At 37.0% G+C, this 27,209-nt stretch overlaps 2 protein-coding genes across 2 annotated transcripts; one reads left to right on the forward strand and one right to left on the reverse strand.

Moving 5' to 3' along the window:
- Positions 1–12,133: 12,133 nt before the first annotated feature.
- LOC141705285 (uncharacterized) lies at positions 12,134–12,816 on the forward strand. The gene is made up of 3 exons (XM_074508307.1): positions 12,134–12,283; positions 12,364–12,643; positions 12,725–12,816. Exons 1-3 carry the CDS (start codon positions 12,134–12,136, stop codon positions 12,814–12,816), a joined length of 522 nt encoding a protein of 173 aa, XP_074364408.1.
- Positions 12,817–24,648: 11,832 nt separating this feature from the next.
- On the reverse strand, positions 24,649–25,594 carry LOC141705289 (uncharacterized). The gene is made up of 4 exons (XM_074508311.1): positions 25,540–25,594; positions 25,315–25,392; positions 24,947–25,232; positions 24,649–24,869 (listed from the first exon to the last, which is right to left on the reverse strand). The coding sequence occupies exons 2-4, from the start codon at positions 25,375–25,377 to the stop codon at positions 24,700–24,702; spliced, it is 519 nt and encodes a 172-aa protein (XP_074364412.1). The 5' UTR covers positions 25,378–25,392; positions 25,540–25,594; the 3' UTR covers positions 24,649–24,699.
- Positions 25,595–27,209: the final 1,615 nt, after the last annotated feature.

Here is a 27,209-nt window from a genome sequence, read left to right on the forward strand (position 1 = left end):
ACTTTAAATCTAGTACTGGTTTAACAAATAATATTCAACCGAATTTATCTTAAAAAAAGGACTAATATAAAATTTATATCGAAAATTATATTAACTGTAGAATCATATTTAAACTTGATTTTAATCATTAAAACGCACTTTTTTTACAATTCAAATAAAATTTCTTTAACAAACATATACATTTTATAAAATCAGATCCAATGGTTCTTGACTATATATATAATTAAAGATCTAATGATAAATTGGGTCTAATTCAGATTTGATGTTAAAAATGGGTAAAAGGCTGAGCCAGCATATTTATATAACTCTTTAAGTATTTTTCAAATTCACACGTTAATGTCACTTTATAGTCTACGACTCTACATACATTCAATTATTTACATAATTGATGATTTTCATCCACCTAAATGCGACTGGTTGAAAACCGTCACATTAAACTAAATTCGACTGCAAGGGGTTGAATTTAGTTAAATGCAACCTGTTTTGGGACCGGTCGTACATATGTGAGTGATATTTAGTAGGTCGCTTGAATTTAACGTAATTTTGACCTGAAACGTTTAAATTTCGACCGACTAATTTCGATCGGAAGTGATTGAAATTTAAATTTGAATTTTTACATGAAATTTGAAAATCCCCCAAAATTTTAAATTTTTTTAAAAACTTTAAAATACGCGCCCAAATATTAAATTCAACCGTATATAGCCAAAAATATGATTTTAAATTCAACCGCATTCGGCCAAATTAACTTACACCATTTCAAAATTTTCATTTTTCTTGTTCATTGCTCTCGTTCAGAAATGAAACATGTCTGTAGTGTAATACATAAACATAAGTGTCTGATTGGAAGAATTTATTAAACAGTCATTCGCGAAAGCGGAGGGTTCGGTAAAAGGGCATAAACCCACCAAAAAGCCATTCTAGATAAGGATATTCTATTATTTTCGAGAAAAATATCTCTTCAATATGTATCTACTATTTTTTTTTTACCGATAATTAACAATGCATAACATAAAATATGACATAATTACATGATAATTCACATATTATTAAGATAATCATTAATATTTGAGCATTCATAGTCAAGAATGATAATAATATATAATCAAGAACTATGTTGGACTTTGATCTCATATACATAGTAGATTATGGTGATTTTGGCTGTTTACACACATATTCCACTGCTGTATATTCTTACATGACTTACATGACTTATTTTGTTCAGCAAGCAGAGTAGGTCTCCTATCTTTTAATATCTTGTAACAAAATACTCATGCAACATTATTGAAAGAATTTGAAACAAATAAATAAATATATAAGTTTAAAATATTTTGTTGCAAAATAGAAGGTTCAATAGTTTCTAGAAAATAACATAATTTTATAACTAAAGAAATAAGAATTTAAATATGTAATAATTTGTTTTTATAATTTTACAATTTAAAATTTTCAAAACTATAATTTTTAATCTTTTATATGGTTGTAGTGTGTCTATTCTAATTTGATTTAAAGTACTATTTAAATGTATGCTTGGAGCAAAAATAATTAAACAATTAAATAACATAAATAATAAAATTGCAACTTTTTAATTTGTTTTGGGCCATATATTATATTTTTAAATTTGATCTCTAATAAGGTGCTCTTTTTTCAATAATTTTAACTAAAAAATTTATTTTTAAGAATGGATCAGGTATAATTTTATCCTTAGTAGGTGCTGATAATTTTTTATAGTATCCTAAGAGCATTCTATGCACACTGATTTCCTCATTAATTTTGTTTGAAAAAAACCTTCTATGGTTCCTATATAACGTCACATTTGTCCCTGTAGTCCACCCCATCTCTTTGTGAAGAAAAAGTGGGAAAACATGGAGGAATTGTTCTGTGATGTCCCTCAACAAATTAGTGAGAATGATGTGTATACCAGTGATGGATGGACTTTCAAGGATAATAAGTTATATGAAGATACTATGGAAGAATTTGAAGACTATGGTTCTGTAGCATTTTTCAAAGGGTGGCCCTTCTGATGCCATGGAAAACCATGGAATCCATCAAACTTCATCATCATATTTTGATGGAGGAATTGAAGTGGATCAAGTCATTCAATGGTGAATTTGAAGATATTATCATAGAGGTGTACAAACTGAGAAGATAAATTATCTGTATTAAAAGGAGATACTTAAATCTAAGTTCTGTGAATTTAATACTCTAGTTGTTATTAAACTGAAAGTAACATACATGCAATATATTGAAATTATGCACAAACAGGTCGTGGCACTAAACTAGGAAACTGAAATCCTAAAAATAAGCAACTAATACTCCCTAACACAGCTCAAACACTAGCTGACTTATTCAAAATATACTAAAAATACTGGACTAAATACCAGCTTTAAGAAAACATAAGTTGGATCCATAACTAAAACCCATGACTTTGAACTGAGAGTCCAACAATCTCTCCCTTGATCCAAACTTACTCCATTAAGTTTTTAACTCCCACTAAGCCTCTCATCTCTTCAAACTTCACTATGAACATTGGTTTTGTCAGCACATATCCGCCTTCTGCTCCCTGGTTTTTATATGTTTCACCAAGATGTCACCACGTTCAATGCAGTCTCTGATAAAGTGGAACCGTATGTCTATGTACTTACTACGACCATAAAAAACAGGATTTTTAGATAAATCAATCTTCGACTTGTTGTCCACATAAATTAACACAGGCCCTGGACCAAGATCAGTTATTTGTCTCAGCTAATTGCGAAGCCAAACACCCTGGCAAGCAGTTGCATTTGCAGCCATAAATTCAGCCTCACAGGAGGAGAGAGCTATGCATTTTTGCTTCTGGGATACCCACGTAATCAGATTTTCATTTAGATAGAATGCCATCCCTCCTGTCCTCCTACGATCTTCTGTGTTTCCTGCAAAGTCACTGTTAGAGAACCCTGTTAATATATAGTTGCCCTTTCCTTTTGTATATCTCAAACCATAGTTCACTGTCCCCTTGACATAACGTAATATGCGTTTAACAGCTCCCATGTGTAGTATGGTCGACTTTTCCATGTATCTACTCACAAGGCCTAGGCGTCAAGTTGAATCACTACAATACAATCCTGAAACATCAGAAAAGCCACCTGTTGACGGAGGAATCTGGTAACAACAAAGATTGAGGTTTCTCGCCGAAACTAAGATCTGTGACGGTGGTTCTTTGCCGGGAACTTAAGCGGTGTGTGGTTGATTGTGGTTGTTTTAGGCTGAGATTGATCAAAGTAAGTGGTGGCTCTCTTTTCAGCTCTCAACTTCTTACCCTCTCAATGTGCCTACGTACCCTTTATATAGGGATCAAGCCTGACGTAGTTCTCGTAGAACAGGAAGTCTAATAAATTTAGACTTCTTACTCCTAAGCCCAGTAGAAGCCCATCTGATATCCATCTTCCGCTAGCTTCAGGAATGTCCAACTATGAGGCCCAACCGCAAAGGCCCAAGGCTCGTCCATAATCGTAGGACTTCACGGATAGTGCATCTCCCTGCGCAAGGATAACACCCCGCTACAGCTATCTCCCTTGATTTACAAACGCAGGTATAGCCACGGTTCACCCCAAATGCCAGACGCAGAAGTTGTATGACCACATCACCTTCGGGAGTTCTTCAGGCCAATTCCCTTTATGTTCCTCCAGCTTGGTTTTGAGGGTATGCTTTATTATCTTGTTAACAGCTTCTGTTTGTCCATTACTTTGAGGATGATAAACCGCTGCAAACTCCTTCTTGATTTTCAATTCCTCACATATTTGTCGCAACTCCTTGCTATCAAAATGCTTTCCATTGTCGGAAATAAGCTTGTAAGGGATTCCAAACCTGCATACGATTGAGTTGAAAATGAAATCCCTGATTTTCTTTGCGGTGATAGTAGCCAGTGGCATAGCTTCCGCCCATTTAGTAAAGTAATCGACCGCAACCACTGCATACTTGACGTCCCCTTTAGCTTTCGGCAATTCTCCGATAAGATCAATTCCCCACATGGCGAACGACCATGGGCTTGCCATAGGCGTCAAGAGTGTAGCCGGTATAGATGAGTAGTTTGCAAAGTGCTGGCAGCGATCACAGGCCTTGACGAAATTTGTAGCATCTTCTCTCATTGTGGGCCAATAATACCCTTGGCGCAACACTTTCATTGCCAACGAGCTACCCCCCGAGTGATTGCCACAGATTCCTTCATGCACCTCTCTTAGGATGTAATTTCCTTCTTCTTCTTCAACACACCTGAGCAGAGGTTGGTTGAACCCTCTCTTGTATAGGACTTCATCATATATCACATATCTTGCGGCTTGATAACGGAGTCGACGAGCCATAAACTTATCCTCAGGGAGTGTTCCCTTGCGAATGTAAGCTAGAATGGGCGTCATCCATGTTTCCTTGGGAGCCTCATCCACTTGCATAGTTTCTATCTCTGGGATACTAGGAACCTCCTGGATTTCAAGAGGGATGGATCCTAACAATACAGCCTCTTGTTGCGACCCCATTTTTGCCAGAGCATCCGCATTACTGTTTTTCTCCCACGGAACGCATTCCAATCTAACTTCTTTGAACATTCCAATCAGGCGCTGTGTACATCTCAAGTATAATTCTGTTCGCGGGCCTCTCGCTTGAAATCCCCCATTCACCTGATTCACTACCAACTCTGAGTCACTTCTTGCATAAAACTTGAAATGAATTGCGCTCATCAGGTGGTGGCCTTCCGGAGACACAAGTACTATACCCGCACCTGCTCCTCCATTGTTAACCGCCCCATCCACATGCAAGATCCACCAAGGATGCGGAAACTCTTCCAAAGACTCCTCGGCATGAGGTGGATGTAGCATTACCAAAGCTTTATCATCAATTTCAGAATCAAATTCCAACAAGAAATCGGATTAGGCTTGCCCTTTTATCGCTGTTCGAGGCACATATTCCAAATCAAACTGTCCCAACTCCACAGCCCATTTCAGCATTCTGCCTGATGACTCTGGTTTGTGCATGACCTGTCGCAGCGGGTACGCTGTACGAACTTCAACTCTATGGGCTTGAAAATACGGTCGCAATTTCCTTGACACAAGAATCAGGGCGTAAACCAGTTTCTCCATACTTGTGTAGCGAGTTTCAGCATCGTGTAACCGCTTGCTCACGTAGTACACTGGTGATTGCTGCCCATCTTCTTCTCTAACCAGAACTGCACTGATCGAATATTCAGACACTGCAAGGTACAGTATTAGAGACTCCCCATCTAACGGCTTTGATAACATGGGAGGGTTTCCCAGTTGCTCCTTGATTCTTTTGAAAGCCTCTTCATATTCTGACGTTCATACAAAGTCTTTCCCAGCTAATTTGATCGCCTTGAAAAATTCCATGCATCTATCGGATGATTTGGAAATAAATCGATTCAACGCGGCGATTCTCCCCGTCAAACTCTGCACTTGTTTCACATTGGTGGGTGACTTCATATCCATCAATGCCTTGATCTTTGCGGGGTTGCCCTCAATTCCCCTGTAGTTGACAATGAACCCGAGAAACTTGCCCGACTCCACGCCGAACACACATTTTTGTGGGTTTAATTTCATACGAAACCTCCTCAGAATGTCAAACATTTCCATCAAGTGCTTGATGTGGTCACCCGCTACCTTGGACTTTACCAGCATATCATCCACATAGACTTCCATAGTTCTTCCGATTTGATCTTTGAACATCATGTTTACCAACCGCTGGTAGGTCGCGCCAGCATTAATCAATCCAAACGGCATTCCTATGTAACAGTATAACCCCCTGTCAGTAATGAAGGATGTATGTTCTTGATCGGGGCCATACATCGGAATTTGATTGTAACCGGAGTATTCATCCATAAAGCTCAGCAACGCATGCCCCGCTGTTGCGTCAACCAACTGATCGATTCTTGGCAATGGGAAGCTGTCCTTTGGACATGCCTTATTGAGATCTGTGAAATCCACACATGTTCTCCACTTCCCGTTCGGTTTCTTCACCAACACTGGATTTGCAAGCCACTCGGGATAGAAAGACTCTTTGATCAGCCCCACCTCCAATAATCGGTCCACTTCTTCTTTTAACGCTATTGCCCTTTCTCCACTTACCGGGCGGCGTTTCTGACGTATGCCTTTACAATTCGGGAGGATATTCAAACGGTGACACATTACCTCCGGGTTGATTCCTATCATATCTGAATGACTCCAAGCGAAGACATCAAGATTTGCAATTAGAAAGCGGGAAAGGCTTCCTCTTATCTCATCACCCAACTGGGATCCCACTTTCAAAACCCTGCTCGGATCATTTTTATCTACCGGAATAGATATTGTATCTTCGGCCGGTCCCGTCTTTTCGGCGGGCATAAGGATCCTGGGATCCAAATCGAAATCGAAGTCTCGGGGGTCTTCGACTTCCACTTTTTCATTTGAGGGCACGTCCTCGTTTGGAGGAGCATCAACCTTAATTTCGTTTAATGGCGCGTCCTTATTTTGAGGAGCATCCACCTTGAGGTTATTCCTGAGACCTTGCAAAATCTCACTTCTTCCTTCCAACTTTTCCCCGTTAACCTCTTTCTGTATGATCGCCTCGATATGGTTCACCACCACTTCCTCCACGCTACGGATCCTCGAAATACGTCCCCGTATTGTAAAAGAATTACCAGAGGCATTGGTTTCTTCCTTCTCGGGGCTTTCAAGGAAATAGTGGGCATGAACCTCTCCACTTGGTTTGGCATGAATATCTTCTGCATCCTCAAATGTGAGACCTTTCCCTTCATACCTTCTTCTACGAAATTCCTTGACAGCCTTATGATAGCAGTCGCGTGACTCATACTGTGACCCTCTCAGACTGCCAACCCCGTTTGGCGTTGGGAACTTTATCATCAGGTGGTGTATCGAGGTTATCACCCTGAATGCACGCAACCAAGGTCTGCCGACCAGCACATTATGTGCGGAATCCTGATCTAGCACCTTGAAATCTATCATTTGGGTAACCGACAAGGCCCCCTCCCCGAGTGTGACGGGAAGCCTGACAGAACCCATAACTCTCACTACTTCCCCAGTAAAGCCATGGACGTGCACATCTTCGAAATACATGTCACTATCTGGAAAACCCAGCTTTTTGTAGGTGCTGTAGTACAAGATGTTTGTAGAACTCCCATTATCCAAGAAGACTCGATGTACGTTCATTGCCCCAATGAGCATGGTAATCACCAGCGCATCGTTGTGGGGATGATGCACCCACCTAGATTCTTTTTCCTTGAACGTAATATCAGCGGACTCCCCCTTAAAGACCTTCAGGGGTCTATCTTCCAAGCTGTGGATGTTGGTGAGCGGTGGATGTCGCGCTTCTCTCGCGTTTTTCTCCAGTGCTCGATTACTATCACCAATAAAAGGGTGTCCTCCAAAAATTGCCCTGATACTACCAGCCCTCTGAAACTTGACCTCTACCGTTTTTTCAACATCCTCCGCCCGCGGGGTCAGTTTTTCATCCTTACATTTGTCGTCAAGTCCCCTGCGTCGTTTCACCTTGTCAATCCATTCTCCTAAGTATCCTGCCTTGATCAATTCCTCAATCTCATCCCGTAAGTGGCGACACTCATGGGTGTCATGGCCAGTAGACTCATGGTAGTCACAATACTTCTTCTTGTCTCTGCTCTGCCATGAAGTTAAACGGTCGGGCTTCTTGAAGATTCCTCTGTCCTTATTTACCTCGAAGATATGATCAATGGACGCCGCCAGCGGTGTATAATTGCTAACTCTTCTCTCGTAGTTCGATGGTGGGCTTCATTCTCTCCGCGAGCTCACAGTATTTACCCTATTAGGGCTTCTGGCGTTTCGCCGATAATCTGGGCTCAAGGATCTGTCCCTTCTCTTGGATCGCCCCTTGGACTTATGGGTATTGTCATTCTTTTTTGTTTCTGCAAGCGACTGCTCGATCGCTTCGAACGACTCCGCCTGCGCAAGCACATCAGCTAGCGACACTGGGTCCTTCCCTTGCAGGTGCTTCCAGAAATCCGTCCCCACACGCAGCCCAGCTATAAGCAATATTTTCAATGTTTCATCAGTTGCACCCCTCACCAAAGTAGATTCTGCATTAAACCTCTTGAAATACGAAGTCAAACTTTCTCCTTCCTTTTGTTTCACATTAGCCAGCGTGGTAACAGGTGGTGTATACTTCACCGCGGCTTGGAATTATGTCAAAAACAAAGTTTTCATCTGTTCCCAGGATGAAATCACACCCGGACCAAGTTTTTGGAACCACTGCTGAGCGCCCTCTCTAAAAGTAGCTGCCAGGAGACGGCATCGAGCCAAATCAGGTACTTGATATACATCCATTTCAATGTTAAAACGCCCCAAGAACTCCACAGGATCAGAGTTCCCGTGGAAACGCAAGTCATTGGTTGTGTTCCTGTATCCCGCGGGCAATTGCGCCTCCCTCACAATAGCAGCAAAAGGAGAAGGAGCTTGCGCAGTCGCCGTTACTCTTCCTCCCTCAAGATGGTTGAGCAACCTCTTGAGGTCGTTCACATTAAACGTCCCTACCCCAGGAATGGTTTGAACATTAGGCTGTTGGGGTTGCTCTGCGACTTGCTGAAATTCCCCTTGATTACCCTCCGGGTGTGGCGGAGGATCTCGCCGCCCCTCGCCCTGAGGCTGCAGCGGTGGCATGTTACCATTTTGGTCCTGTATATTTTCCCGTACGCGAGGTTCATCTTGACCGCGTTGCGGAATTTCATCATTGTTCTGCATTCTTACTTGAATTCGCCCGCCGTCCTGGTCATGAGGACGCGCCCCAGACCCATTACCAGTAACGCTGTGGGAAGCTACGGGAATAACGGCGGGGGCTTCTCCAGCGGAATGTGCTCCACCTCTCCTACCATTGTAAGGGGCTCTTCCGTATTGATATCCCATTCTTCCTCATCCATTCCTTTGATATCCCCGGTGGTAATTCCCGGGCCTTCCTCGCGGAGGGGCACGCTCGTGTTCGCGGTGCCGCACCCCGTCATCCCTTTGGAATACGGGGGGCACACGCGTCGTATCACGGAGCCTCGCTTCTCCGGCGTTTCCTTCCTTTTTCCATTCTACCAGCAACATCCTCAAATCATCCTCCTCCAACCTTATGCCAAGCCTCCTTTTCAAGGCTGAAAGATCCCTTCCTTCCTCGTCTTTGTTTTGAGCGTTCTCCGCACGACGACGCTCGTTCATCGTACGCCCAGACCTATGCGGGTGTGGCACTACCTGGTTGCCCAGGCGAGGCCTTTCTCTGCCTTCAGTGTCCTCATTCGCAAGCTCCACAATAGGTTCTACATCATCAGAATACTGCAAATGTCGTGGAGTGATTCGCGGGTTATCCCCGCTCCCCTGGGTATCTCCCTCAACTACAGGGGCTTTCCCCAAGGCATGACCATGACGGGGGAAACGACGACCTCTCCTTGTCCTTCGACGCTCCACCGTGTTCAGTCTTGAGTTAAAACTGTTAAGAGTATCCCCCATGCGATATAATTGCTCCAATATATCAGCGTTGCTGATAAGAACTGGAGGTGTCCCCCTACATCCGGAGCCCTTGGTGGATCCGCCATGTTTCTGGGAACGTAAGGTTCATGGCGAGTATAACGCCCCCTGCCTTCTCCTTCTGACCTACTGTCACTTCCATCATAACAACTTCCATCACGATTGTAAGACATCTTTTCCTCCCAAGATTGCGACCTTAATTAGCACCCCTCCTTCTAGCGCCAATTTAATTTTGGGTATAACACCACCAAGATTGAAGAACATCAAAATGGAGAAGGTTTGTATGGTTATTTAAAAAAAATATTTAATCAAAATAAGTAGTGCAAAAAACTTTTACTTTCTTATATTGTATCACAAATTTGCAGCGTTAAGATAACATAGCATCTCCAGAAGAGGGAAAGCTAAGCAAAAGAAGAATTGAAATGTTCACTCTGCCCAGCCGATGTCGTAATTCCTAAGACTTATTTTCCAATTATTTTTGTTAATACCATCAGACGGGATGTAAACCCAAAATATCATGGATTTATTACGTGGCAATCGGTAATACTCTAAATTAAGTCATATTTTGGTACAACAGGTTTTTCTTTTCAACTGACTAAAATTTTACTTTAACAATTGACTCATATGTTGAATTCCTCCATCCCCCCGTACACAGTCAATGTACTGTTATTTTTAATTGCAGGCCTTATGGAGAATATATTCAGAATAACTACATGACAAACATTTAATGCCAGATGAGGTATTCAAAACCAACATAAATAACAATTAACTCTTTATGGTTCACTTTGTACTTCCAAAGTAATGTACAAAGAAGACAAATAAAGCAACATTACAATAGCAGAAGTACTATTCAAAATCAAAAGAAACACCAAAATAATATATTCTCCTCTCCTCAATTATTTGTTCCCACTAATCTACCATATATTACTATACAAGTATTGCAGTTACATTAACTTCTACAACTTCTAAATGGCTTTGGAAATAATGGATATCAATTTTAATCAAACACTGGATCAACTAACGGTCAATGAAATTTTTGAGGGGAAGATCAAGGTGCAAGTAGCCACCAAATGGCGAAGCAGGAACCGAAACATTCACAGTCAAGGAAGTCTTAATCTAATTATCATTTATAAAAATGTAAGTTCGGCTATCTTTCTAAATCCCCTCGTATGAAGCCATAACAATGTACCACAATTAAGCTATAAATGTTGTTTACAAATGCAGACAAATCGAATGCACGTTTCAATGGCTCCTTCTGTAGCTATTGTTCTTGACGACATTTTCATGGTTGGGCAAACTTATGAAATTAGAAATTTCATAGTGTCGGATTTCATATCTAGGTACAAATGTGTTGAAGGTGATTCACACATTATTTTCACCAACATGACCATTGCTAACAGACTGTTGCCTGTCGATAGCCTCCGACTATAACATTTCTTCCAGTTCGCTACTTTGTCATCCATCAATTAAGATTTTTACCAAGACACCCATTGCGTTGGTATGTATGTCGAGCTCTCTAAATCCTTCTAAATGATTAAATATTTGTTTCTTTCATTTACTCTACCTTTCAAAAAGGACAAATGACAGGCCTCAATATGACTTTTAATAGCATTCATGACTTTTTGATCTAGATGTAGTAGGCATAATTCATCAACGACATGCGTTGCGTTCATTTACTAACCATAGGAACGAGGAGCGTCATTTTCTAGAACTGGAGATATCGGACACACTGTAATTTCGTACTTTAACATCTCATGTTTAATGTACCTTTTTTGACAATTAAGTTTCTGCATCTATACAAGTGGAGTATTGACAACTATATTTTCCAATTGTAGGACTCTCGTGTGGGTTAAGTTATCTGATGATTTGGCTTTAGCCTGTAATGTTGCCCTGGAATATGCTGCAGTTAATTTCTTCCAGCCTACCATTATTATTGTAATAGGGTGTCGGATGGTAGAAGACAATAACCGTCATACCATTGCCCTATCGGACTCTGCATTTTCCCGGTTTATGTTAATCATAACAATGCACGAGTTAATACCCTTCGCGACAGGTAACTTTTACCAAAATATAGCCTCAAAGTACAACAAAATGCATAACACATTCTAATTCTTCGCTCAATTCAGGTACTGGGCATATGGCATCCTACACTAACAAGTTCCAATGGTTTTCTTTTAATGAAAATCATTAATGATTACTACGACTAAAATTGATGACTATGTAATTTGTATTGTATTTGTTTCCTTTCTAAATTTCATTCCTTCTGTAATATTCTACGTTTATTAAATCGAATATTATGTACTATATAAATTTGAAGGTATATTGTCTTACAATGCCAAAATTTCAAACAAAGTTTATGGTTAAAGAGCGTAAAAACAGATTCTGTAATATACATTAAATTTGTTAATTCTCATTCGGGAAACTATTGTAAAACATAATACCAAGAATGGTGCCAGCAAAGCAGTTATAAATAATAAGGGTTGTATGGGAGAAAGACCAAAAATAAAGTACACAATCCACCTACCAAACTCAGTATATTTAATTCTTAACCTAACACAATTTTGTACATAAAGAAAATGTTTCTTACTTCATTCAGCAGTACACAAATATCTCATTAACATACAATGTCCAATAAGAATTTCGAAGGTTTAAGAAACATTCACAAGGGAAGAAGCGACTGGACGATTAAAGTACGTTTCGTGAGGGAATGGCGAGGAGTAACTAACGCTGGAGTTGTTTTCAAAAGTTGCAATTACATTGTGCTTGATAACAAGGTATTGTTCTACTCTCCCACCAGATTTGTACACTATTACATTCCCCTTCACAACCTTTATAAATTCCAAACAATACACAGAATTGCAGGATGCAAGTGTTCGTGCCAGCGGCTTTGGTAGAAAAAATGTCAAGACTTATTGTACAAGGAAATGCTTACTTCATTAACAACTTTCAATTAAAAGAGTATACAAATGCTGACAAGTACAGAGCAGTTCAAATGGATAAACAAATTGTTTTCACAGCAGACACAAAGGTTAAAGATGTTGACGACAAACTGTTCTTCATACCAAATAACAGCTTTGATTTGTTTGACTATGGGGACCTCAAAGCAATGACAAAGCAAGTTCTTTATTTTACAGGTTATTCTTTTACACTAAACTCTATTATATGCATTTCACTGAAATTGCTTTTAATTACACTAATTTCACCTTTTGGAACAGATGTAATAGGGATTTTGGAGACACTACCTACCATAAGTAGAATCCCAAACAAACAAGTCAAAATTAAGTTCAAGATAACTGATGGGAAGTAAACATCCAAAAATAATTACATTGCGCTTATATAGATGATAAATTGTAATCCCAATTAATAATAATTTTGCAGGAAAAAAATCAATTTCACTTTCTGGACAACATTTGCTGAAGAATTTGATAAAGCAGTGCTTGAGGATTTGGAAGAACCAATAATAATAATAATCGCAAGTGGGAGAATGACTAGCTACAATGGTAATCAAAGTAAACATTCATACCGTTCAATTAATATGAATGTTCATAACATTCATACCATTCATACTTCATTATTCATACTCTTATTTTATAGACAAACTTGATATTTGCAACTACTCCCCAACTAGATTCTACCTAAACTACGATCACCACAGTGTAGCCAGATTGCAAAAACTGTAAGTGTCCATTTATTAAATTCAATACAACAAGTTTTGTTATATGTACTCTAGCTAATCTCTAAGGTGGCAGCATGAAAGATACTAATTTCTCAAACCAACATTTTGCGCGAAATAAGAAAACATTGAAAATTTTAACAATTGACGAAATTAAAAAAGTTACCTCGGAATTCATTCATGAAGAGGTTGTGTGCAAAGGAACCATAAAATTGGTTAACAAATCAACCAATTGGAAATCAGAAATATGCAGCTCAAGCTACTCTGAAACAGAGGTTTTACACAATGAGTGCTTCTGCAAAAACTGCCAGAAAATTGTGCCGCAACCTCTGAAAAGGTTGATTCAATGACTGAGCTGTCTCACATATCTTCATTAAATCAGGTCCAAATTTACAATTGATTACTCAAGTTAGAAGTGGAAACGCAGGTTCAATCTTTCAACAATAGTGCAGGACAATACTGATGGTCTACAAATTATCATCAAAGACCAAGAAATAAGGATATTGATTCGAAAGAGGGTTGAAGATGTTGACAGTGAGGTAAGTAGTATTTGAACAACTACAATTAGCTCTATTTACTTTAAATTGTGACCTAATTACACACATATTTAGGACAACAGTTTTCCAAATGAGCTCAAAATACTTCAAGGAAAGGAGTACACATTTAAGTTGCTCATTCAGGCTAAAAACGTTGAAAAATCAAATCTTGATTACGTCACTATCAGAATTATACCTGGATTATGAAGAATTAGTAGAGGCTACAACGGATACTATGCCAACCATAACCTGCTTTGCAACTCAGGTAAATGACTGCCAATCAAGCTGCATGTTTCCCAAGAACAAATATTTTTAGACATATTAATTTGATCGTGTTACGGGATAGTGGATCTCCATATCACCTCGAAGGAATATCTCAGCTTGAATATGTTTTGAAATGATAAACGTAAGAAGGAAGAGGTTACAGTTTGTACAAAAAACTGAGGTATCAACTTACGGCACTGCCAACTATAGCTAAAGAACTATTTGTAACGTATTTTAAATCTATTGTGTTTTCACATTAGATAGCAGTACTGTGATGTTGGTTTTGAACTCAAGTGACTTATTTTCTAGGCTTCATATTACAGAATGGTGTAAATTACCATTTCTAATCCGAAATTTTGGTCATGACATACTCCATCTTCTATGTTCATTAATCATATGATTTCAAATTCTATTGCAAATGCGGATTACATTCCATGTCAACCGTTTCTCACCAAATTTTACATACTTCAACCAACATATGCCTGCATTACATGAATAATGCTCAAAAGTTTTCTTTAAATTCCTCATTTTCTGTGTTAATAACTGTAACAAATCAGCTTATTGGAGGACTCATTAAAATATACATCAATTAAATGACGGTTAAGGTACTCAAATCGCACTCAGGAAATACTATAGGAACAGTATAGAAGAGCAAACATGCATAGTCCACCATATCATTTATTACCAAATACAAACTAAAAACCATCCAAACGTTAAACAATTTACATAACTCCTTCAAATACGCAATGTTTAAAATGGCTTCCTATTGAAATATTAAGATAATAAATACCCTGTTACAATATTTAGAAATTATTAATCTTTCATGTAATTATAACTGAACTTAAGTACAAATAACAGAACGTTAATTTCTGCAAACATGTAAGAAAATATATTACGACAATTGTAGTGGTCCAAATGCAATACATATTACTTAGTTCCGCATAGAAGTTAGGATAAAAAACTAAAGTACAAAGTTTACACAGGAAATATTAATAATAGAGTGACTTAAACACCGTTAATCCAGATCAACCACTCTTTTCTGCACTACAACGTTGAAATTACGAATACTGTCATCCCTCCACTGGAAAGTACAGGTATCACCAACATCTAGGTGCAAATCTTCCCTGAACATTAGCCAGCCACCATTAATTGTACATCTACGTTTATCACGACGACGACGAATTTCAAGCAACCAACAACGAATACCAACATATGTACTTATATGATCCTTCTTCAACCAATGGTTGGAAAGCTCCTTGAATTCAACTAGGATGTCCTGCAAACAGAAATACAAAACAAATATTAAACAAACTAGAGGCGCAAACATATTTAGTTGAAAGATTTTACCAACCCGTGACATTTCTCTTCACAACTAAAGAATTAACTAATCTTATTCCTATGTAGAGAACAACATAAGAGTTTAAATGATTTGTGCTTGCTTACCACACCGTGTTCATGCGGTAAGAGGTGAAACTTCTGGATCACAATCTCAAAGGCGGTGCATCCATTCAAATCTAATAATACAGAACCTTCAAAATTATTTACTATTACCCATAGATAACAAAATTATGGGACTGTTTATCAACACAAGGAATAACGTACCAGATGGAGAAGGAACTGGATAGAGGGCTATCAATATTTTGTTAGTGTAGGTGCCCTAGAGGCAATACATTATTCTTTTATCTTTATGTCAGTTGATCATTCAATAAATGTATTTATTATGACCTTAATTACTGCGATATTTTGTTAGCATAATAAATGTCCTTAGAATCATGATACAAATTGTATAGTTTAAGTACATGACTTGAACTTGAGATTATATAATATATCATATTCTTAAAGGTCCCTAGTCGAGTATTATTATATAGGACAATAATAATACATAGATAGACTAGTATGTTGTTTGACAAGATAACCACATCTCATTGGTTATAAGTATGGGGATACTGAAGTCAATACATAGGTACATGTGAGAGTACATGGTACTGGACAGACCCACAGTGAGATTCTTCATGTTTAATAAAGTCATAAGAAAGACTCACAGTGATAATGGTGTAACGATCCTTTGACTTGAAATCATTATATTTCTATACGAGGATTAATATACTTTGACTACATTAAAAGTTACTTTTGATCGGGTGATGATAAAAGTGGACATCGGGTATATCATGAGTCGTATGAGAAATATGAATGATAGATAAAGGATTTAACCCTCCTATAATTAGGAGAGATATTATTGGCCTCTTGATTGAGTGAGATTATAAAAGCATGGCCATGCTCAAATAATGATTTGTTTCAATAATCTACTCATGCATCAAGTAAACCCAGATTAAATGTTGAAGAGGATGACTAAATACATGCCTCGAGTTTAATCTATAATATGTATGGTTAAAGGGATTATATTACACGGAAAAACATTAATCACGAAAGGTTTTATCTAATCACGATTTAATTATTGTTTAATTGGGTAACAATGATGTATTACTAGATACCGCTCATTGTTTATAATTTTATTAGAGAATAAAATTATTGCCAATTAAATAATAGCCTATAGGGTCGCACAAATAGAGCACTTAATGGAATAGTTAATTTAAATTATGGATTTAAATTAATTGATGATTATTTGAATTTTATTATAATTAAGTAAGACTTAATTGAGATAATATAAATTCGAATTAAAAGGAATGTTTTTGCCCATAATAATTAAGTATGACTTAGTTATTAATTAAATAATAGAAATTCGTTTTTATTATTTAATCCAATACCTACTAGGGTTGGGCTTTGCTATTATGGGCCTTTTTAATCAGTCATTATAAATAGATAATGAGAGGTTAAAGAGGCTTAAACGTTTTTAAGAAAACCCTAGCAGCAAAGAGAGGCAGAGGCAATTCAGATTGTCAAGAAGGAGGCTAGTACATCCATTCCGTAGTCAAGTTCGTGAGACGTTCTTGAAGGTGCTCGTGTGGATACCATAGAGGTGTTTCTCTGAGAGGTAGACACAAAGCGTGATAGCTAGGATCTCCGTTGAGTTCGTAAAAGTTAATCTCTTGAAAGGTATGATTCGTTATCTCCATAATCTGCCCATAATTATACATGGATCCTGTTTTGGGTTTCGAATTTTTGTTTTATTTACGTCTATCCGCTGCGTTTTATGCCTTCGGAACCCAACAATGGCATCAGAGCTACGTGTATAAGGGGCTGATTTGGTTACGTGTTTACTGTATTTTTGCAAGTATGCATGTGTGATGAGTCTGCCATGATAACAGTTATGTTATATGAGTCTGCCATGATAACAGTTATGTTATATGAATGATATGATGAATCTGTTAATGATCTATATGATGATACTAGTATGTTTAAGATCTGCCATAACTCATATGTATGCGATCTCTTAAAATATGTATACTGATACACGTTTTTGGTAACTGGGATATGGATCGTGTGTATACTGATACATGCTTCTGGAATAGTATTCTGATACATGTTTTTCTAGTATTCTGATACTTGATTTTGCAAAAATTTCCGCCATCGAACCGCGTGGTTAAGGTTTCGTTTTTAATTTGTGCTTATGACATATGCTTTACTTATTTATTATTCTTGATTGGATCATGATAAGTGATAAATAGTATGTCATCTTTATATGATCTATCATGTTCTTTAATGGTTACTGAGCATGGTGCATAGTTATGGCCTTAAGACCTTAGTTGTAATGGTTTATTCTTTTGGTTTGTAATAAATACGACTTGCATGTCGTTTTCTATTTGTAGTTGTTTTATCTCGAATGTAACTCGAGTTCTTTTGTAAGTTCATTAGTATAATTCTTAGTGTAACATCCTAGAAGGACAAGGGAAAGAGGAGGCATCCTATGGAGGCCAAGGAGACAATGGAAGCAATAGAGAAGACATATGTAATAGTTATTTTTACACCATAGATTGACCTTGATCTTTTCATTAGCCTGAAAAGATCACATAGGATTGGGCCATAACTATTGCACGTTTACTTTACGTACTTTTCATATGATGTATAAATAGTATGTGTAGAGTAGAAAAATGCATGTTTTAATTAGATTAATGATGTATGTATGTATTAGATACATCACCCATGCCATGCCTTTAAACAAGATAAAATCTGTAACGACTCAAGATTTAAAATTAACAAACGATCATGAGATTCTCGTGTTTATGAAACACGGAATAAAATACGAATTTTCTTTATTTCTGACATGGGGCGATTTTGTCAACAACGGGTTCATAGAACTTGTAAGGCTGTGGGTTTTAAGCGAGACCGATGTGACTCCTCCACTACCTGGAAATCAAACCATTGACGAGTATTGATTTGAAGTATTTTATTCAAGGAAAAATTGGGAATCTCTTTATGATGGGATCATGATCGTTCTAAATTAAAATCCCTAAGTAAAAATTTTAAGTTTTAATCAGATGCTTTCCAATGAATGAACACTCATTAAATCCTAGATCGATAAGGGGAAGGGCTGTCAGTGGCAGGGGACTCCTATCTATCATGGTGAAATGCGACGAATATAAACGGTTATATTCGGACGTTGTATCATTGGGTCTAACTTAACTGAGTCATCATAATAAGGTGAATATAAACGGTTATATTCAACTATTATGAACTTAGAAGCATAGAGTTTGGTTAAAAATCTATTAGATAGATAAGATCAATTGTTGTTCACCAAATTATCCAAGAATTATATATGATATAATTGACAACTGTTGTCTACCTAAATAATCATGTTTTAAGGATACCAGTGGTTGACTTAGAACATGACGAAATATGGATCTTGGCTCACTAGAAAGATTTATGGGATATACTTTCCGAATTAATAGTTAGGGCTATTAATTTGATAAAAAAAAATAGTGGGAGATATATTACGAATATATCATAATCATATGAACATAAAATTTTAACTCAGACAATCTAATGTTTATTTTGCGCTTTTATTATTGTAGATACTGAGTAATGGCAAACAACACAAACACACTATCCGTACGTTCAGTCCTTGAGAAGGACAAGCTGACAGGAGGAAACAACTTCCTAGACTGGCAGAGGAATTTGAGGATTGTCCTCAGGCAGGAGCGCAAGCTTCATGTCATTGATATTCCTCCTCCAGGCCCCCTTCCTGAGGGTGCTACTGCTGATGAACGAGCAGCACGCACAAAGGATGAGAATGATGCAAATGATGTTGCATGTCTTATGTTGGCAACTATGAGTGCTGAGCTTCAAAGACAACATGTGCATATGGATGCATATACTATCAATGAGCACTTGCAAAGCATGTTTGCAAGCCAAACTCGACAAGAAAGGTTCAACACGAGTAAGTCACTTTTTAATTGCAAACAAGGGGCGAGTGAACCAGTTGGCCCACATGTTCTGAAGATGATTGGTTACATTGAGTACCTTGAAACTTTGGGTTTCCCGATTGGTCCGGAAACTGGTATTGACCTAATCATGAATTCTTTGAACAACAAATTCACTCAGTTTGTTGTGAACTACAATATGAATGAATTTGACAAAACACCTACTGAATTGTTGCATATGTTGAGAACATATGAGACCAACATGAAGACAGCTGAACCTGCTTCCATACTGATGGTGGGAAATAAAGGTAAGGCCAAAGGGAAGGGAAAATGGAAGGGTAAGAAGAAGATTGGATCTGATTCTACAACCAAGCCAAAGTCAGGTCCCAAACAGGCTTTAAAGCCTAAAGGTGGTGTGGCCAAGGGTGAATGTCACTACTGTAAGAAAGATGGTCACTGGAAGAGAAACTGTCCAATTTACTTGGAGGATCTGAAGAAAAAGAAAGCAGTTCAGATTTCTGGATCAGGTATTTATGTTATAGAAGTCAATTTGTCTATTTCTACATCCTGGGTATTTGATACTGGATGTGCTTCTCACATTTGTATAAATGTGCAGGGCCTGCAGAGAAGTAGAACTCTGGCTAAGGGAGAAGTGGACCTAAGAGTAGGCAATGGAGCAAAAGTTGCTGCTTTAGCTGTAGGGACTTATTATTTATCTATGCCCTCTGGGCTTGTTTTAGAACTAGAAGACTGTTTTTACGTGCCTGCGATTCGCAGAAACATTATTTCTGTTTCTTGTTTGGACAAGAAAGGTTTTTCGTTTACAATAAAGAACAACAGTTGCTCTTTTGCTTTGAATGATTTAACCTATGGTGTTGCGCGTTTATTTAATGGTTTATATGTTCTTGATTTAGATAACCCTGTCTGTAATATAGAAAACAAACGACTTAAAATAAATGACTCAAATCAAACATACCTCTGGCATTGTCGTCTAGGCCACATAAATGAGAAACGCATATCCAAATTACATAAGGATGGATACTTGGATAAGTTTGATTTTGAATCATACCAAGAATGCGAATCTTGTTTGCTTGGTAAGATGACTAAAGCCCCTTTCACTGGTAAGGGTCAAAGGGCCACTAAACGTCTGGAGCTAATACATAGTGATGTATGTGGCCCAATGCGTGTAATGGCTAGAGGAGGCTACTACTACTTCATAACATTTACTGATGATTTCAGTAGATATGGATATGTATATCTTATGAAGAACAAATCCGATTCTTTTGAAAAATTTAAAGAATACAAGGTTGAAGTAGAGAAGCAAATTGGCGGAGATGCAAGTATTAAGATCTTACGATCCGATCGTGGGGGTGAATACTTAAGCACCGAATTTAGAGAGTATTTGAAAGAGTGTGGTATTGTATCGCAACTCACTCCGCCAGGAACACCTCAATGGAATGGAGTTTCAGAGAGGAGAAATCGCACCTTGTTGGACATGGTGCGATCGATGATGAGTCATGCAGATCTTCCAATTAGTTTCTGGGGTTACGCTCTAGAAACAACGGCTTTCACACTTAACCGTGTTCCTACTAAGAAGGTTCAAAAGACTCCATATGAGATATGGAAAGAGAAACGGTCAGGCATGAACTTTATGAAAGTTTGGGGATGTAAGGCATTTGTGAAACGTCAAGAATCTGACAAGCTTGGACCTAAATCCGAAGAGTGCATTTTTGTAGGATACCCTAATGAAACAAAGGCGTATTATTTTTATACTCCTTCTGAGCAGAAAGTGTTTATTGCTCGAGATGCTGTCTTCATGGAAAGAGATTTTGTTTCCAAAAGAAACAGTGGGAGAACTATAGATCTCGATGAAGATCGAGAACCGCAAAATAGCATTGAACCTGAAGTGGAACAAGAGCAGAATAATGATAATGCTCAACAAACACAGGTTGTTCGTAGATCTGGTAGATTTCGCCATGAGCCAGAGAGATATGGATTTCTCATGACTCAGTGTGGTGATTTGATGCTCATAGATGAAGATGAGCCTCTCACATACCAAGATGCTATGAACAGTCCAGACTCTAAGAGATGGCTTGAAGCCATGAAATCCGAGATAGATTCCATGTACGAAAACCAAGTATGGACTTTGGTTGATCCACCTGAAGGGGTAAAACCCATAGGGTGCAAATGGGTTTTTAAGAAGAAAAAGGGCATGGATGGAAATGTTCAGACCTATAAAGCTAGGCTGGTTGCAAAAGGTTTCAAACAAATTCATGGTATTGACTATGATGAAACTTTCTCACCAGTGGCTATGGTCAAGTCTATAAGGATTTTACTTGCCATTGCAGCATTCCATGATTATGAAATCTGGCAAATGGATGTCAAAACAGCCTTCCTTAATGGAAGCCTTGAAGAGGATGTGTACATGACACAACCTGAGGGTTTTGTCGATCCAAGGAATGCTGGCAAGGTATGTAAATTGCGTCGATCCATTTATGGATTGAAGCAATCCTCTAGGAGATGGAATATCCGTTTTGATGAAATAGTCATAGAGTATGGCTTTGTTCAAAACGAAGATGAACCGTGTGTTTACAAGAAGGTTAATGGGAGCTATGTGGCATTCATAGTACTATATGTTGATGATATACTACTAATGGGGAATGACATACCTTCTCTAAAGGCTGTTAAGACGTGGTTAGGGAGCAATTTCTCCATTAAAGACTTAGGAGAGGCATCCTACATTCTAGGAATGAGGATCTATAGAGAAAGATCTAGAAGGATGATCGGTCTAAGTCAGAGCACATACATTGATAAGGTTTTGCATCGTTTTGGAATGCAAAATGCAAAAAGGGGATATGTCCCTGTGTCTCAAGGGATAACGATCTCTAAGGACCAATGTCCGAAATCATTGGATGAGAAGGACCACATGAATAAAGTTCCATATGCTTCAGCAATTGGATCTATCATGTATGCAATGGTATGTACTCGCCCAGATGTCTCGTATGCTTTGAGCATGACGAGCAGATACCAGTCTAATCCGGGTGAAGGTCACTGGACGGCAGTTAAGAATATTCTTAAGTACCTGAAAAGAACTAAAGATTCATTCTTGGTGTATGGAGGAGAAGAGAAACTCGTTGTAAAAGGTTACACCGATGCAAGTTTCCAAACAGACAGAGATGATACTGTATCACAGTCTGGTTTTGTGTTTTGTCTAAACGGAGGTGCTGTAAGCTGGAAGAGTTCAAAGCAAGAAACAGTAGCTGATTCTACAATGGAGGCTGAGTACATTGCAGCTTGTGAAGCAGCTAAGGAGGCCGTTTGGATTCGAAAGTTCATTTCTGTTTTGGGAGTGGTTCCATCGATCGCAGATCCCATTGATCTATACTGCGATAATAATGGAGCCATTGCACAGGCTAAAGAACCTAGATCACACTCCCGGGCTAAACATATACTCAGGAGATTTCACCTTATTCGAGAGATTAATGAAAGGGGTGATATACACATATGTAAAGTGCACACAAATGATAACATTGCAGACCCACTGACCAAAGGCTTGTCGCAGCAGAAGCACGATGGTCACACTAGTTCCATGGGTATTAGATATATGGGTGATTGGCTCTAGTGCAAGTGGGAGATTGTTAGTGTAGGTGCCCTAGAGGCAATACATTATTCTTTTATCTTTATGTCAGTTGATCATTCAATAAATGTATTTATTATGACCTTAATTACTGCGATATTTTGTTAGCATAATAAATGTCCTTAGAATCATGATACAAATTGTATAGTTTAAGTACATGACTTGAACTTGAGATTATATAATATATCATATTCTTAAAGGTCCCTAGTCGAGTATTATTATATAGGACAATAATAATACATAGATAGACTAGTATGTTGTTTGACAAGATAACCACATCTCATTGGTTATAAGTATGGGGATACTGAAGTCAATACATAGGTACATGTGAGAGTACATGGTACTGGACAGACCCACAGTGAGATTCTTCATGTTTAATAAAGTCATAAGAAAGACTCACAGTGATAATGGTGTAACGATCCTTTGACTTGAAATCATTATATTTCTATACGAGGATTAATATACTTTGACTACATTAAAAGTTACTTTTGATCGGGTGATGATAAAAGTGGACATCGGGTATATCATGAGTCGTATGAGAAATATGAATGATAGATAAAGGATTTAACCCTCTTATAATTAGGAGAGATATTATTGGCCTCTTGATTGAGTGAGATTATAAAAGCATGGCCATGCTCAAATAATGATTTGTTTCAATAATCTACTCATGCATCAAGTAAACCCAGATTAAATGTTGAAGAGGATGACTAAATACATGCCTCGAGTTTAATCTATAATATGTATGGTTAAAGGGATTATATTACACGGAAAAACATTAATCACGAAAGGTTTTATCTAATCACGATTTAATTATTGTTTAATTGGGTAACAATGATGTATTACTAGATACCGCTCATTGTTTATAATTTTATTAGAGAATAAAATTATTGCCAATTAAATAATAGCCTATAGGGTCGCACAAATAGAGCACTTAATGGAATAGTTAATTTAAATTATGGATTTAAATTAATTGATGATTATTTGAATTTTATTATAATTAAGTAAGACTTAATTGAGATAATATAAATTCGAATTAAAAGGAATGTTTTTGCCCATAATAATTAAGTATGACTTAGTTATTAATTAAATAATAGAAATTCGTTTTTATTATTTAATCCAATACCTACTAGGGTTGGGCTTTGCTATTATGGGCCTTTTTAATCAGTCATTATAAATAGATAATGAGAGGTTAAAGAGGCTTAAACGTTTTTAAGAAAACCCTAGCAGCAAAGAGAGGTAGAGGCAATTCAGATTGTCAAGAAGGAGGCTAGTACATCCATTCCGTAGTCAAGTTCGTGAGACGTTCTTGAAGGTGCTCGTGTGGATACCATAGAGGTGTTTCTCTGAGAGGTAGACACAAAGCGTGATAGCTAGGATCTCCGTTGAGTTCGTAAAAGTTAATCTCTTGAAAGGTATGATTCGTTATCTCCATAATCTGCCCATAATTATACATGGATCCTGTTTTTGGGTTTCGAATTTTTGTTTTATTTACGTCTATCCGCTGCGTTTTATGCCTTCGGAACCCAACATATTTGATGTGTCCCTAGCAGTTATGGCAAACTTATCACGACCGTCAAAGGTGAAAAGTAACATATGGAAGCAATTCAAATCACAGACACGTAACATATTGCATAGGTTCTTCAAACCGGTGAGATGGCTGAGGCTATTTCGACTACAACAATATTTTCCAATTAACTTATACCCGCTACTAACAACAAAATCTACTCTTTCAGGAATAAGAGCACCAACTTGATCATCAAATTCATATGGAACATACTACATAAACAAAAACTAAATTAACATAAAAAACAATATAACAATTATTGTTCAAAAAAGTGTTAATATGAAAATTAAAACTTACAACTGAATCACAAACTTTACCGCCCCAACCAAGATAGCGAACAAAACTCCAACCACCTTCAAAAATTGAAACTGAAATTTTTCCACAAATTATTAATCACTGCAAAAATTAACCGTACATGCATATACGGGTTAAGACAATTATATACCATTCGATGGAGCACAAGTTTGCAGATTATGGACCATAGGAGGATATTGAATCTCAGAACCATATATATCAAGTATACAAACTTTCACATCAAAATCACCTCCATATTGAAAGACCAAGGTGTTACCCGATTTCATCCCAAATTCATGAAAAAAATCACCCAAGCCCCTGAATTTCTCTGACACTTTATCAAAATCAACCCATAACTCATAACCATTGCACACAAGAACCCTAACGGTGCTGGGAATACGGTGACCATATTTCTCACAAAATGCATGAGGAACACGCTGCACCACAAATATGTCGATTCTCAAACAAGTACAACATAAACATAAGTAATTATCATAAAGTAAATTACATTAAACTAACCATTGCATTAGATGTGCACTCAGAGATTCTTAAGCGCCTCTCAAATCTAGGATTCAAATCCATTACTTCTCAATTACCCTAAGGGAAAGTTATCAAATGAAGGAGAAGGGTTTAGGAACAAAGTAGGATAATTACATATAACAAATTAGAAGGTTAAATTCAAGGCATGCAAAAACTCATTACGATTAAACAACAAAAAAATAAGTATTTAGGTCGTTTACTTACCAAATTGTACAAGGTTTGCGCGGATTTTCCAGTTACCATATTCTCAAAATTAAAGGGAGGAAGACATACTTGGACAATACAGGGGAGTTGCATAATTCAAATTTGTTAAAAGAGTAAAGTAGAAAGAAGTTACAGATACAATTTTAATGCCTTCAATTGCCTTTAACACAATTATCAAAGGTCAGACTTTTTTACCCAATTGGACCCTTACACGTATAACTTCTTACCTACTAAGACTAAAGACTAAAAAAACGGTTCCCTAGACATTTAGTTCTCTTAGCAGAAGTAATTTTAATAGGCCCATTATCAAAAACCCCTAAAACAAATTTTAACCATAACAAATTCTAATTTATCAATTCATATTTCATTTACTAATTTCTTAATTAAATTACATACGCACATTTATTATGTAACTGTGATCTTTCATGCTAAAAAATTCTGATTCAACCGGCTCGCCTCCTAGTTATGAACATTGTGTGTAATCTATCATTTCAAAAATATGATGACTGTCATCTACTTTTCATGTACAACCCAACTCATCATTCACTCCTTTTACGTTGGAATAGATTATAAACTTGAAGTGGATCATTACGATATAATGTAAATAATAAATCAAAATCTTAGTCGGTGTTCTTAATTTATATATTGTTTATTTAGCTATCTACTTTTTTTTTAATAATTTATTTGAGATATGAGAATAAATTAAATATCAAGAGATGAGTAACTTATGTAGTTTTTTATTTATATTAATTTGTTATTTAAGTACTTTAAAATTACAATTTTTTTTGAAAATGTTGTTAAAATTCATTTAATTTGATTGAATTATATTCAAAGATTAAAACGTTAAATAAAAATGAAAAAAGGACAAAATATATGACACCGACCATTATTTATTTTGATGTATATTAATTATGAGCCACACAATGTCTAATTTATCTTATACTATCTTACTATTTGAATTTCACGCTATACTCTCATTTTATTTGTTTTGGTACCGTGTAACCAGATCAATTAAGAGTAGTTGTACGTATCCAAAAATTGGCTATCAAAACTGTTGTAATATTTGTCAATTTTTAATTGATGAATGTATATTAATGCGCGTGTGATCTATGCACATTATTAGGAAAATTTTCAAGTACTTCTCATGTTATTCTTATTTGTTTACACTTTTGTTTTTGGAATATCCCTTCCAATTGTTTACATTTCAAAAAAAAACTAAAAATAGTTAAAATTTTATAATATAAAAAATAATTAAATCCACTATTTTTCTCCACCATACCCACTTTATACATATAATATTAATCGGTTATACTATTTTACTCACTTTTTTAACTTTTCTCCACTATTTTATCATTTTTCTTAACTTTCGTGTCCAATCCAAATGTAAATAAATGAGAGGGATGAAAGGAGTATGTATCTTGTACATCAATATTTGAGAACAATTTTAAAAACCATTTTGAAAGAACATATTTTATCAATTACATATCCATTATATTTTGCCCGGGACGAAAGTGATCAAAATATAGGTGACTTGATAAATCGACATCTTTAATTATGCCTGCTAGAGACATAATTTAATTTAATTTAATTCAAATAGCCTATTTGGTTTCAGTTTATTTTCAAAAATTATAATTTAATTATTAGAAAATACAAAAATAAATATATTTATA

The sequence above is a fragment of the Apium graveolens genome, unplaced genomic scaffold, assembly GCF_009905375.1.
Source record: "Apium graveolens cultivar Ventura unplaced genomic scaffold, ASM990537v1 ctg8747, whole genome shotgun sequence".
NCBI lineage: Eukaryota > Viridiplantae > Streptophyta > Magnoliopsida > Apiales > Apiaceae > Apium > Apium graveolens.

Bases quoted from the DNA above. Each gene is read 5' to 3' on its own strand.
- LOC141705289 (XM_074508311.1), bottom strand. From the start codon at position 25,377: ATGGATTTGAATCCTAGATTTGAGAGGCGCTTAAGAATCTCTGAGTGC. The intron at 25,233-25,314 runs GTTAGTTTAATG...TTTGTGGTGCAG, and splicing joins AGTGCACATCTAATGCAATG to CGTGTTCCTCATGCATTTTG. The intron at 24,870-24,946 runs GTATATAATTGT...GAAAAATTTCAG, and splicing joins AACTTGTGCTCCATCGAATG to TTTCAATTTTTGAAGGTGGT.
- LOC141705285 (XM_074508307.1), top strand. From the start codon at position 12,134: ATGTCCAATAAGAATTTCGAAGGTTTAAGAAACATTCACAAGGGAAGA. The intron at 12,284-12,363 runs GTATTGTTCTAC...AACAATACACAG, and splicing joins ACATTGTGCTTGATAACAAG to AATTGCAGGATGCAAGTGTT. The intron at 12,644-12,724 runs GTTATTCTTTTA...CTTTTGGAACAG, and splicing joins GCAAGTTCTTTATTTTACAG to ATGTAATAGGGATTTTGGAG.